Source organism: Strix aluco, chromosome 4 (genome assembly GCF_031877795.1).
Source record: "Strix aluco isolate bStrAlu1 chromosome 4, bStrAlu1.hap1, whole genome shotgun sequence".
Taxonomy (NCBI): domain Eukaryota; kingdom Metazoa; phylum Chordata; class Aves; order Strigiformes; family Strigidae; genus Strix; species Strix aluco.
In genome coordinates, this window is record NC_133934.1 from 88,930,342 (window position 1) to 88,944,692 (window position 14,351).

The 14,351-nt window shown below is 48.1% G+C and overlaps 1 protein-coding gene across 2 annotated transcripts in view; it reads right to left on the minus strand.

Annotated features, from left to right (window-relative positions):
• Positions 1–304: 304 nt before the first annotated feature.
• CRY2 (cryptochrome circadian regulator 2) overlaps positions 305–14,351 on the minus strand; it is a 28,271-nt gene continuing 14,224 nt past the window's right edge. For both annotated transcript variants that reach the window (XM_074824111.1, XM_074824110.1), the window contains exons 4-12: positions 8,982–9,166; positions 7,587–7,675; positions 6,399–6,539; positions 5,598–5,909; positions 4,369–4,520; positions 4,015–4,217; positions 3,472–3,561; positions 2,837–2,978; positions 305–2,347 (exon numbers count right to left, since the gene is read on the minus strand). In XM_074824111.1, the coding sequence (XP_074680212.1) occupies positions 2,839–2,978; positions 3,472–3,561; positions 4,015–4,217; positions 4,369–4,520; positions 5,598–5,909; positions 6,399–6,539; positions 7,587–7,675; positions 8,982–9,166 (1,312 nt within the window). In that variant the 3' untranslated portion in view covers positions 305–2,347; positions 2,837–2,838. The remainder of the gene's footprint in view (positions 2,348–2,836; positions 2,979–3,471; positions 3,562–4,014; positions 4,218–4,368; positions 4,521–5,597; positions 5,910–6,398; positions 6,540–7,586; positions 7,676–8,981; positions 9,167–14,351) is intronic.

Genomic DNA, 14,351 nt, shown 5'->3' on the forward strand with positions numbered 1-14,351 from the left:
ATCATTTCAGCTGGGAAAAGGTATCAGAGTGGATTAATCCCAGCCTACTTAACAGATTTCTTGCAGGAAGTTTTTCTGGTATCTTTGGTTGGCCTTGTGTTTCTCTGTGTCCTTCCTAGTTCTACTACCTGAATGGCAGCTCTTCCAGGTGCCACCATCCACATCAGAGACAGAAACCTTGCAAATGTGATTTCCTCCTCACCCACAAAGCCTTCTAAGAGATCGCTTAGGAGATTTTGCCTCCCCTCCCTTTGGCCCCAAAAATGCCACTTCCCAAACAAAATAATTTGGATGACAGCAAAGAGAGGGTTAAAGACATTTATAAAAAAAAAAAAAAAAGAGTTGTATTTACAGACCATTGCCTAAGCATGAAACTCTCCAAATGACAGAAGTCACAATTTCTGTAACCTAAGTGTACAAAGTGCATGTTCTTTCCCCTTTCTTCTCTCTGTAGCAGAAGATGGGGGTGGGGGGAGGGTCTCTTTTTCTTTATACCTTTCTACCCTCAAGACAGTGGGAGTAAGGTCTGGGTCAGACTGAAGGAGACAAAACCTGTTGATTACCGGGTTATCCACCAGGCAGGCTCTGTGAAGAGTAGTTCAGAAGAACGTAAGGGCAGGAAAAGCAACTCGTTTACTTGGTCAGTCTGCCCAGCGGATTCCCTTGGGAAAAGGAAACTAGGGTCAATGCCCCAGGGAGATGAGTGGGAAGGAAAGGTTATTCAGCTATTCAATAAATTAACTCACAGACCCAACCCAGCCACTCCAGGCTTCCCAGATACATTTGAGTCAGTTTCTATTCGCAGCCCCACTGCTCTGGGTTCAAACACGGCCTCCAAACTGAATCCGATTATCCCAGTCAGAGTGGGAGACAACTCCTATGCTCCCCAAAAGCTGTTAGTTGCATAAGCTCACATATAGCCCTACACTATCTGTGCCAGGCAGGGATGAAAGGTTTTGGACAGCAGATGAAAACAGTGCCAACAGCAGCCCATTGCACGGGATTAGCGACTCAATCTAATCCCTCTTGAAAACAGCCAAAAGAAAGGCTCTTCTGCAGTACCACCCTCCCTTGCCCTCTTAGGTGGGAAGGTGAGCGGAGGCGCTCTGCCAGCACCGTGTTGAAATGACATGTAACAGGAGCAGGCCAAGGAGTGTATTGTTAAGAGCCAGGAAAGCTACACAATCGTCCTGCTAGACTACAAAGCACCAGCGTGAATGCAAATGGCAAGAAGGAGCAGTGTGCAGGGTATGAGGTACAGGAGTACTGTGCAGAAACTCGAAACACAGATGCCAACACAGGAAAGAGCAAACATCCACACAGAACAGACAACGGACTGAGCCTGAGGAAAACTCTCTTCAAGGAGATGATGTATAATACATCCCCTTTAATTTATCCCATCAACTTTAAAGTTGAGGCACTCCACAAGGCTACACACCAGACACTGGTCACTCTGTTTGAGAGAGCTCTCACTCAGGGCAGGAAATGCTGTAGAGTGCAGGGCCCAGGTGTAGCTCCCTTATTATCTGGACCAGCAAGCTTCTGGGAGACTGCTTTACTCACATCAAGGCATGATCTTATTCTCTGACAAACTCCTCCTTCTCTCAAGAGTCCCTCCCCTCCAGATGTGAAACTGCTCTGAAGCTGCCCGTTCCAGGCAACATCACTATGGCTCACCTTGCAGCAGTGAGAGGATTAACTGCCTTTCAAGTGTACAGACAGTTTGTATCTCTCCGTTCATGTGCTACAGTTGTCCTCCATTTCGTTTCCATCCCGCAAGTACCACCTTGATTTACTCAGAAACCATTTACATCCCTGTCAGTCTAGCCTAACAGAAGAAATAGAGATTTTCCTGTTCTCTTGTAGGATGGGTACTCCTGACATTGTAGCAGTTTCCTTCTCAACCCCTACTATAATTTGAAGTAATCAGCACACCTCACTGTCTAGTACTAGTGATGAGAAAGGACATTCACTATTTCTAGATGCGCAGATGCTGCTCCCTACATCAACGCATCAAGTCACATGCACTGAGCCATTGTCAGAAAAGGAAGATACACCTGTGAGTGAACAAGTTGATAGAAGGCTCCTGCCTCCTTAAATGTGGACAGATTTTGGGCATGGCTGAGAAGAGACATATTTGGCGCTCTGGAGACCAGAAAGCCAAATATTCCCAAGCACAAGTAACACAGTGCCCTTTTGCGGCAGCTATTGGAATTACACATTTATATGAGATCCCAGATTTTCTGTTGCGGATCACAAGTTCCAGTCCCTCTGGGGCAGCAGTCCCTCCTCCTCTGGTCACCTCATCAGCACTCTCACTCTTCACTGGTAAGGTGCTTGTCACCGGCTGTAGGAAAAAGCAGAAGAGAGAATTTGCCTTGACCTCCCCCTCGTACTGAGAAGTTGGCAGAACATGCGACCAGCTCCTTCCCTCCTGGGATCTAGAGCTTTTCAGGCAGCTGACTGGACCCTGCTTGCTCCCCTCCTCCAGCCTGTACCCTCACCACATCTGCAAATCTGGCTGCAAACCCACTCTGTGGAAGGAGAAGCAGCCTCGCTCGAGCAAAGCCACCACCAACTGTACTCTGTGATTGTTCTAGCAACAGGGTACTGCTCTCTGCTGGACAACTGAGATAACAGCTTGTCAGGCAAAAGCCAAACAACCAAGAGGGTAGAGCACTGCCAAATGACAGGACTATGGAATTACAGTTAGGAGCCACCTCCCTCCACAAGCAAAGCCATTTTATTCATTAAAAGGCAGGGAGCAAATAAGATTGAGCCTCACTAGCTGCCGGAACAGGGTTGTTTAGGCCAGGTGACACTAGGGACTACTCACAATCATAAACTCTTGCCAGGGATCTCTGGAGTGGGGAGACCCGTCACTTTGGCTCGTTTGTACAGTTCTTCAGTGCACAGCTCTTCTGCTCCCTCATGTTTGCGCTTTGGAGAAGCCTGGTCTGCTTGCGACAGCCTCATCGCTGTAGAGGAAGAGGAGTCACTGCAACGTTTTCCTTGCCTTTAGATCTCATAAGCACACCCTAACCTAACCTGCTACAGAGCTGGAACAAAGAAGAATATGCAGTGCTACAAGCACAGAGAGATGCTGGCCACAGCCTCCCTGTAAACTTTTGAATAAACCTTGTTAAAAGCACAATAATTAAGTCTCCCAGAACAAACACAAAAGTATCATCTGACAGAGGACAGCTTCATTATACCTGATTAGCCCTACAGTGATCTGGGCTTCTCCCATAAGTGGTTGCATATGATCCTATACGGGCAATAAAAGATTCACTTCAATGAACTGTTCTTCAGCCCTTTTAGGAATGAAGGCTCACTGGGGACTTCTGAAGAAAGCCTAAAGGAAGGTGAATGGGATATGTTTTCCTAGCTCTTATTAGAAAAGGATCTCTCTCTCCTGCCTGTAAGTCGACACGAAACTGTCTCAGAAGCACACAAATAGCTCCAACTCACCTGTACTGGTGCTGCAGCCCTGCCCTGAAGCTGAGTCTGTGACAGGGCCACTGAGATCTTCCACACATGAAGGGACTGATGCCAGTAAACCTAGAGAAAGGCAAGACAGTTAAGAAACAAAAAACCACCTGGGGTAGGAGGAGCCTTTCATATGGAAACACCTTAGTGATCACCAACCAGCACATCCCTATCCCAAAGTGGGAGGAGTTCAGAGCTGCGCTCAGCCGTGCCAGCCACAGACACCGTGATCCAGCAGCGTATTTATTTAGGATGCTTTTCCTAGGTTTTTTTCCAAAGCAAAGAATGGACCACTGGTGGTGTATGGATGGTGCTGTGGCATTGCAGCTCTCAAAACTAATCATTAGCTGTCCAAGAGCTCAGCAGAGCTCTCCCTGGAAATGGATTGAGCAGCTTTGGCAGGGACTGCTTCCTCTTGCAAGGACCAGCCAGAGAGACTAGTGCTATCTATTTCAAATCATGACCCCCCTCCTACCATTTTATCTCCTATTACAGACACAATCTTTTGCAATTGTTGGTACTTACAGAGTCCCCTGTAGCGTGACAGCTGCTGGTAGATCTGCTTCATGCGTTCGATGTTCAGTCGGCTGGTCTCCGCATGGTTCACCATGGGTTTGGGGTAGTCCACCCCAATGATGCACTTGGCTGCCTTCTGCACAGACTCTGGGGCATTCCATGGTTCATAGATGTACCGTGAGGGGAAACCCTTTAGTTTGGGCAGATACCTCCTGCAACACAAGTAAAAAGATTCACAAACACCACTTAAAGTGAAGCAATGCAGCATTCACAATGCACAGAAAGCACCATGCGCTTGTCTGCTACTGAACGACTTTAGGCTCACAGACCAAGCCAGAAAGAAGCTCCAGACACATCACTTACTTAACATAGTCACCACTGGGGTCTGTGCGACGCCCGAAGCCCACGGGGCAGTAACAGTGAAAGAACTGCTGGAAAAACGCACTGCATGAAAGCCACATCCAGCTGCCTGCATTTACGCTGAAATCTGCATCCAGCAACAATTCATCAAATACCTGCAGCAATTGGAGGAAAAGACAGTGAAAGCTTCACCAGGCAAGACTCTGGGGCAGGAGGACCCAAGCTGCTATTTCAAATGGCAGGCGCTGAGCTGTGCGAACAGCTCTTAGGAACCAGAGCAGCAGCAAATTGCCGATCTGCTGGCTGAAGCCAGTTGGCTGGTCAATACATCTCACTTCCTGATGCTTTCCCATAGGGAGGCACTGTCTGCTCACGCTGATAAATGTGCTGGCTTATCTCTCATGCAGCTACACACTAAACCACTACCTAGTGTTGCAGCAAGCCTTGGGTATTGATCCTAACCTGGGAGGCGTTAACAAGGGCAAAGCACCAACCGTGGGAAGCAGGCGGATGCTGCACAGAAGAGCAAGCACCAAAGCCAGAAGGAAGAACCCCTCTGAAGGTCCCAGAGCAACTGCCACTGGGAGGTGGACAGGTTTCAGCAGTAACTCGCTCATGTCCATGCACGGATGCTGCACTTTGAGCATCTGACCCTATGATGTGCTTTCAGCTATGCTCTGTTTTGTCAGCTCTGTGACAAGATGCCCCTGCCTCCACTTTCTGTGTAGGGCAATATGTACACCGGACAGGTTCAAACTGTCTGTCCCTTCAGATGGCCCAAGAGGAGGGTCTTTTACCTCTTTCCTTGAGAGACTCTAGACTCAGATTTCACAGTCATGGAACGTTCCCTGACCAGCATGGTGATGGATTATACAATGAGGAAAAAGGTTATAAAGTGACATTGAACTTGCAAAGAAAACAAAGGAACTGAGAGAACTTTTCTAAAAAAAATTTTTAAATCCCCCCAAACCCCAGTCCATATTTACCAGTGGGTCCCACTAACATTTAGTTACAGCTGCTGAAGGCTCCTGATACTGTCAGAACCCCATGGCAGAAGGCAGAAAGAAGTCAGGCTGTTGGCAGGCCAAGAACCCCCTAGCAAATCCTCTCTTCCACGCAACTTTTATGTGCGAAGCAAAAGCCATACCTGTGTGCCCATCCTTGCAGCGAGTGCCAGGGAGACTTTGTTTTCCTTATGGCCTCCTGCAAGCCTCTGGAAATGCCAGACTCACCCTGACGCCTGACTCCCAGCTGATCCAGAGGTCGCCCCTGGTCAGGAAGCAGGCCACCGCGTGCCTGGCCAGATGGTGGATCCACCCTTCCTGTCTCAGTTGGGTCATGATCGCATCGATCCAAGGGAAGCCTGTCTTGCCCTCTGCCCACTTTGCCAAGGCTTCAGGGTTCCTGTCCCAGGGGATTTGGATGCAGATGGGGTTCCCCTCCATACGATCAAACTTCGGGTTGTTTGTGGCTGCTGTGTAGAAAAACTCCCGCCACAGAAGCTGTCCGTACAGAGAGAGGGGAGGTGTGCTGTTCCGCTTCACCTGGGGAAGAGGGAACAAGGGTATTCACAAGCAGGGGAGGACTGGGTTCATTAAGCTGAGCTGTAGGCCACCCATGCATTTATACACAATTCCCAAGTCAGTTACTGACAACTGGCATGAAGGAGCTTAATTCCAGACCATTCTTTACCAGAAACCCCAGGGGGGGGTGAAGCCAGACCACTCCTTTTAGCTCAATCAGTACACTGACGAGAGACTTGAACAACCCAAAACTAACAGCAAAAAGCTCTACACAGCTCATGACAAAAGAGTCTGGGCTGAAGAACAGGGTATCAGCAGATTTAAGGTCTGCTCCACTATATACAGGAGAATCACTTTTCCTCACCCAAGAGTCTCTTCTGTAGGAGCAACAAGCTTAGCCCAACAGTCGAATAGGAGGGAGGCAACAGTTCTAGCACACTGTTTGGGAACCAGCACCACGCTGTCTATGCTCAGAATCAGCCTGCTCTCCAGATGAATCTTTTGTCTTACCTTCTTATACAGCTCCCAGAGACGATAGTAAAACAAGCGGCAGGACAAGCAGCCAAAACGCAGGTAGGGACTGAGTCCTGTAGGGCTGGCCAGCAATGAATTGGCGTTCATCCTCGGTCTTTCGTAATTTGCAACCCATGCCTAGACATATTCAGGAGAAATGAGCCAAAAAACTCCAAATTTGTGGGACACTACTAAGGTGCAGGTGGCAAGGCCACTCAGGTCTGACATCAGAGTCTCTTTTATTCACTTCCAACCACTGCTGGGAGATCTCAAGTGGGCAATCCCAACCCCCACACTCCATTCAGGAAATGCAAAACCTTTGCTCCAGGATTTAAACCACTCAGTCATTTGGGCCAATGAAAGGACTAAATATGCTTTGCATGCAAGCACTAATGACCCTGAGAGCTCCTAGGGACATATGCTAACACCATTGTTTGTGTCCAGATACATCTATCTCATTTCACACACTGAACAAAAAAATTTGGGTAAATCCAGACCTTTTTGTGGAGTATTACATTGACAGTTTATTCCCTCTTCAGGACAAGAATTTATGGTTGGAAATTATGGAACTCTACAACTGCACCAAGCCACCCAGCATTAAAAAGACACAAATGGTTTAAAATTGAGTCATGGCTCTGCAACTGCCCCATTCTTTACTTCGAAATTGTTTGCCTTCTGCACTATAACGAGGGACATACGCCCCATAGAAAAAGCGTGGATATTTCAGCAAGGGGCTCAAGGAATGCCAGCCAGTGAGAAAGCATATTAACAGGGCGGGGTACAAGGGGAAGGTATTCTTTTATGACCGTGTACTCGCACCAATACCTCAGCTAAAGAAAAAACAAGATGATGTGCAGCAGGGACTGGGCAACTTACAGGAGAGTTTCCAAGTTTGCACTCCTCTAAAGGAAACCAAGGGGCAAAAACAAGGGACTATGCACTTCAAAGAGCAGCAGAATTAATATACATCTCTGCTTCTTTGGGTCTGAGGAAGCCCAGGAGTTCCTCACTGCACACATGATCCAAGATCGCCGGCATACTCCAACAATACCAAACACCCTTTCCAGAAGTGAATGCTGCAACCGTTGCTAGGAAGAGCAGCAAAACAGAGCAACGGCCAACGCTCAACATTTTTCGTTTGGAGCCACACCCTGCAGGAATTGCCACCTAAATAACAGGGGTTACCTTTCTTTCCAAGTGTTTATCCAGTCGTGCCAAAGCTTCTGTCTCCCCTCCTTGCCAAACTGCAGGGGCAAGACCGTCCGTAGGAAAGCCTGAGGAGAAGAACTTTGTAAGATTTGAAGCCACGCCTAGAAAAAGGGTACAGATGGGATTACGCACTAATAACAGCAAGACACTATGTACTGTGGTTGCCTAACACGGCTTACTTGCTGCTCTAGTCCTCCTACAGCAGGAAAATCATGTGGAACACGGGGAGAGCCTGCTTGTGATGCTGCACTACAAGGGGCTCTCCCTACAATGCTTCAGGCAGCCTTCTGGGGACTTTTCCCATTGCTCCCATGCCAGCACTCTCTCTGTGTGTCAGCACTATCCACAGGGCTCTCCTCCAAAGGCCAGAGCAGCTGGGAAAGGAACATCTGCTCCACAGCTCTGCCTTACAAAATACCTTGCCATCGACACCAGGAGCTCACCACAGAGCCTGGCTGCTCCTGGTGAGGCTCCTATTCTGCTGAAAGCTGGTGCTGGGGAAGGCACTCGATTAGTGCTGAAGAATCAGTACAAAAGGGGAAGCAATAATGCAGTTTCCCTGCACTGCTCGAGGCTGACAGAGGAGCCTCCCCTGGCAGCAAGCAGAGCAGTGTAAGGTTGCAGGCAGTCTCACATCAGGCCAGGAATTAAAGGAAGCAGATCTACCCAGGACTGCAACCCTTAGGATACTCCTGTTAAGTCCCCCACTTTTATGTGACTGCTGAAACTGTGCCTTAAGGTACAAGGCGATACGCCTATAAAGCTGGTATGGAGCCTCCAGTCACACACATGCAGACAGTATTCTGCATTAATCCTTTCTTGCCTTGCATTTAGATTCACTTCCCTGATGTAGGCCTTGCACTCCTCCTGCCTCAGCTCTCTATTCATTCTCCTTCTCCGAGAAAAATACAGGACCAAAAGGCATAGCAGGATGAGTGAAGGAAGTTTCTGTAATATCTTTCATCTTGCTAAGCTCCCAAATTGGTGCTGCTTGGCAATAACTGAATGAAATGATCTCAGCCTGGTACACTGTTAGTTTACCTCTTCAGGTCTGTTACACAACGTGTCAGAGACGGCAGTAGGAGGAAAGCAGATGGCGAGGACATGAGACACTGATACGGTGGTTACATGCTCAGTATAGCAGAGAACATAAGGACAGCTACAGAGCATTTCAGAGCAGTGCTAAAGGGGCTGCTGTGTATCCACAGCAGCGCAAGGGACATCGGTCTGTGCTCACGAGGTTTAGGACTAGGGCTAGAGGCAGCCCAGGTCAGATGAGAACACTGGAGTTGTCCTGGGCACGTGTCAGCCATCAGAAACAGATCCCGTTCCAGCTGGCAGTTAACCCTTGCATTCACCCTTGACACATACCCAGCTCTTCCAGGGATGGGACCCCGTACACATCGTCGTGGTTCTCCTGGATGTCCACTTTACATGTCTCCATTTGCTGGCTTATTACAGTGCTCACTGGCTTCTTTGGGAGCTCCATACGGCTAATGATGGCCTGGAAACGCTTGTAGGTGAGGGGTGGTTTGTGGCCATTCAGCTCAATTATTCTGGAGACAAAATATGCAAGGTAAAACGATACAGCCTCACTACCACAGAAGACACAAGGAAATGATAGCCAAACTGCATCCTGCTATTTCTGCTCAGGATAACCTTTCACTTTGGATACACAAATCCTTATAGATCTAGCTTCCACTTGATGCATCCCTCAAAGGGATATTAAAAACCAACCAAACAAACCCACCCCCCCAAAAACCACCAGAAAACAAAACCCCATATACTAATTCATCTCCACAGGAAAAACAACAAAACAGCTCCAGCTGAACCAGGCTTAGCATCACATCTCTCTCCCAGAGCTCCTCCTCAGACCCCTGTATGAAATCAATCTGATTACTCCCTTTCTGTCTCCCCAAGATTGCTAATCCCTGATACCTCGAGATATCCTACCCTGATTCTGACCTTACTTCCTCCCCGTCTGACACAAAAAGTCTCAGCCTCTTAGTGACCCCTCCTCTGCCTAGCTCAGATGAGCCAAATCCCAGTTTGCGTCATTCCCGTGATTAGAGAAATCACCATCCTCCCCCATGCCATACGGTCACAAGCAGACCTGTCTCGTGCTATTCACCTGTGTCAGATCATGCTATAGAAAAGGCAGCCACAGTTCCCCACTCCTCTATTTCACTAAGCATCCACAGCCTGCTAGGGCCACTCAGTCTTATTTTTCCGGGGACAGAGAGCTATGAGAAGTCCCCTGGGCAAGGGTAAGCTTCCCCAGGGTGAAAGATGCCTGCAGGGAGAGGAAGGAGTTAACAGCAAAGCAGACAGCACAGGGATCGCCAGCATTACATAAAGTTAAGGCAGCCAACCCCACAGCTCACACAAGAGCTGCGGCAGAGCAGCCTTCCACACCCATTACAGTCAACAGCTTATGCAAGGGCTGGGCTTAAAGCCGAGCCTTTCGGAGGACGCCATGTGCCTTCCCTTCCCCCCGAAGCCGCACGTGTAGCGAGGAGGAGCGACATGCCGGCCCGGCCCGTCCTCACGCGTGCTCCACAGCCACTCAGCTTCCCCACGCCGCGGCGGAGCCCGGCCCCGCACCCCAGCCCCCGAGGTCAGGCACCGAGCGGGACCCCCAGCTGGAGGCCGAGCGAGGGGAGCCTTCCCGCCGCGCAGCACAGGGGCAGAGGTTAAAAATGAAGCCTCCTACAGTTTCCTCCCGTTTTTCTGCTTCTAAGTTGTAAACGTGGGGAGAAGATGACACTAATGAACAGGACAGGGGAGGGAGGGCAAGCGGGACACACACAGAGCGCTGTACATTTTCGGTGCGAGGCTGTAAACGTGACGGCGGTGTGGGCACGGCGCTCTCAGCCACCCCTCCAAGCAAGGGCAGCGAGGGGAGCCTTACAGGCAACACACTCTGTCCTTTACCTTCGTGCCAGAGGGCATCTCTGTTCTCACGCATGCACTTTTCAGCCAGCTGTCTCTCTACCGCCCGAGAAGATGGCAAGAGATCACAAACTCTCATGAATGCTACCCACCACAACCTTCTCTGGGGCTTGCTCTGAGCACTGGGGTCTCCAAACAAGACTGATCAGAGATCCCCAGAAAATCAGTGTTTCCAGTGACAGCACCCTAGAGAGGCTCACTTGTTTCCAGAAGAGTTCAGAGCTTGGAAGAGAAAACGTGACAAAGCTGCACTATGTTTTCCCTGAGGTGCCTGCAATGGGGGCAGGGAAGCCACTTCTTTAAGGCTGCCTCTTTTTTCAGTTGAAACAAAGAAATTGACTCAACAGTAAAGTTTTTTACTGTTAAGCAGGTATTCTTAATTAGCAGAGCTGGGGTTGCCCTGGGGATTCCATAAGTGCTCTCCCGAGTTACTAAGGGACATCAGTTTACACACATAAAAATCATATATATTCATTAGATTTCCTGGGAAGGGTTGTCTTATGATAATGAGTTCTCAGAATTCGTTTACATAAGTTGACACCCTTTTGAGTATGTGTCTTAAGTTTTATTGGGGGTCTTTGGTGGTCGAGGGAAGAAGTAAGTAGTCTTCCTCATGGTGTTCACTAGTTGACCTTCTTTCTAGAGCATGTGCTGTGAAGTAAAGTCCATGTGTCATCTTCTTCTGAAATCAGTAAAAATCATCCTCGTCATTACAGGGTCTCTGTATGCTTTTATTTGAGTCCCTCCTATCTTAGTTTGCACATTCCAGGAATTGTCTAAGTGTCCATTGAAGGTCTTGAGTCTTGGTTATCAGTGATCTATGTAGGAAGCCTAACAAGCGTCTTAATGTTACCTAAAAGGACAAAGAGGCCTAGGGAAACAGGGAGTCTTGGGGGAACAGAGATACAAATGAAGCAAAACACAAGCAAAGCTTTCCTGTATCACAGTTTAGTCCTAATCAAGGACTGTCATGAATTCATTTGTTTGAGCTCTTTCACAGTCCTCTTCCACAGACCTGCTGAGGCCGCAGCTCAGTCTGAGATCCACACTGTTATACCCGGTCCCAGACCCACAGCTACAGCTTCGGTGAACAGACAGCTACGTGGAACAAATCGCTGTGACTTGCAGGTGGATGCCAGTGTCTGTATTTGACATCCTCAAGAACGTGAATACAAGTGAAGTTACCTAGTACAACTCCTAAATTCCAGGGACACAAGTCTGTAAGAGATAGGACTAAGATAAGTGGCACATTTCACAGCACCCGACACTGGCATTATGCAACAAAATTTGAACCTTTCACAATACTGCCATGAAAAGAAGTATCAAATATTGGGTATTGTACAATATTGGATATTATACAATACATACTGGGTAGCGTAGTGCTGTTCAGCCTTCTGAATAAAGATTTGTACAGGAAGGCCCCCAAGCAGGAGTCCTTTCCTTTCTCCTACCATCCTTCTAACCCAGGCAGTACAGTCTCACAGGACTCTCCCCAGTGACAGAAGAAGGGAGGTCCCTCCCCAGGATTTAATACTCCTGTTTCATCCATCTCCCCCAGTGCAACTCACAGGCTACACGTGGCAGTTATTCTTCTAGTTTTCTTGAAATGGAACAGAGGAGAGCAGAATCACTGTATTTGTCATACAAAACTTAACCTGTCTGGTGTTAGCGAGCACACACAAAAATGGCCGTGCACCAGACTAGCAATACACTGCCCAGCACTATCTGACAGTAGTACCTTGATGCCAGAAGTTATGAGGGTCTTTTTGACTGTCAGTCACACTGTCACACTTTGCCTCAAGAAAGCAGGCAACCAAAACCTGACCAAACACAGTTCCGAGGCTGCTAGGATTATAAGGTATCCTACAGTCAGTCACCTGTGACAGCAGAGTGTCTGCAGACTTCAAAAGCACACCCTCACAGGTGTCAGCTTCTGACTCACATCTCCATGGCAGTGCCCCAGCGGGATGGCTCTCAGGCTAGGGAAAGCTGCTCGCCTCAAAACCCTGACAGCTCATCTCGCTTGCAAATGACAGGGCCCGGTTCTGGCAAGGGACTGAATGTACTCCCCCTGCTTCCTCGCGCGAGGAAGAGCTGGCTGCCAGCACTTGGCAAGCAGGCTGCTCAACAACGCACCCCACCACCAACTCACGCAGACTAGTTAGTTAGCCTCGCCAGCTTATGCAATTGCTCTGATCTAAATCCTCGCTCTAGAGAGCTTGTGTAGGGCTACTCCTACAGAAGATAAGGGGTATTTCTACAGATTCAAAGAGGAGATGGAGGGATAACCAACGGATATTCCACACAACAGATGCTGGACAAAGGATGAACAATTCAACTTCTGCAGAATCACACACATGAGCAGATGACAGATGAAGAAATGACTTGATGACAGGCTAAGTATCAGCGCAGGGGGGAAACACCTGACACCAGAGCACCATGCAAGACAGATGAGAATAACAAGATCTGGCAGGCAGAAGTTTGACTTAACCTTCTTAGATAGAAATAAACCACTTTTTTGGTGTAGCGTGACTATGAACTGCAGAACCACCAAGGCATGCACGCTTCCCTGGTGCGTGCTTACTTTAATTTAGTACGCGCTCCTATTAAAATGCATTTAACTATCATTTCAGCTTTAGGCTGGAATATTTGAGGAAAAGCTGCTCCTAACGCATGCTACAAACATACAAGCTCACAATGTTCTTCTCTGACCTAAACCACTCCCCTGGAATCACCCAGGCCTGCCCGGGATTATGGAAACCACAATGCTGACCGTCAGCAAGCAGACTACAGAGGATTTAGATCCTAAGGAGGAGGAAGCAGGCAGATCCAGAGAAGGGACAAAACAACCTGTCAGCTGGAAGTTGTCGGACAGAATAACTGTCAAGTAAAGGCTTTGAGCAGGCTAAGCTGATACCCAAGAGATTATCTTTTTTGTCTGACTTCTACAATCTGAGCATTGCTAACCTTGACTGGGAATTCCTCGATTTTCTTCAGAGTATTTTCCAGCACTGATGCTGATTTTGTGTAGTCCTCTCCTTGTTTTGGGGGAGAGGAGGGTAAAGATGCTCTGATAATCACACAGCTATGCTGGCAGTGCCAACAAGGAGCATATTGTAATCTTCCTACTGGGTAAAACTGGTCAAATTCACAAGTTAACTGAACAGGTTCTTTGTAAATGTTTAAAAGGAGCTGGTGGAGGTGGTACCGGGAATACACAGCAGGGGACAACAGAAGGACTGCTGGAATCGTTTATGTAGAAGTGAGAGATTAGTCTAAATTGTTTAAAACGAGGCCTGACAATCTTGTCAGAAATTTGATTAAAGAAAGATGAGAAGTAGGATGCTACCACCAGGTTACTAATTATGCAGGAAAAACCTGGTGAGCAGAGGAACAATACATACCATGAATTAAAAGACTGGATAACATGACTGGAGGGCGATGTACTCTGAGAGGCTTCCAGGAGAAATACAATATTAGAACTGTATTACCGCCTGCTGAGAAATCTCAGAGATGCCAAGAACCAGGAAATGTCAGAGTAACTGGAGACTTCAACTGCCTCCACACAGACTGGGTAGCTGTCACACCCTGCTGCCTGCCAAAAACCAATTTTCTAGTTGCCACAGATGACTGTTCTGTGGAACAATTAATCAAGAACCCACAAGGAAAGGCAATTCATGATTTGGTCTTAGGCAGTGCTAAGGTATAGCCGAAAATGTTAGCTATCACTTGCCTGCTCTAACCGTGACTTTGCATTCATCAATTTAACATCCTTCCAGGAGCAACAAT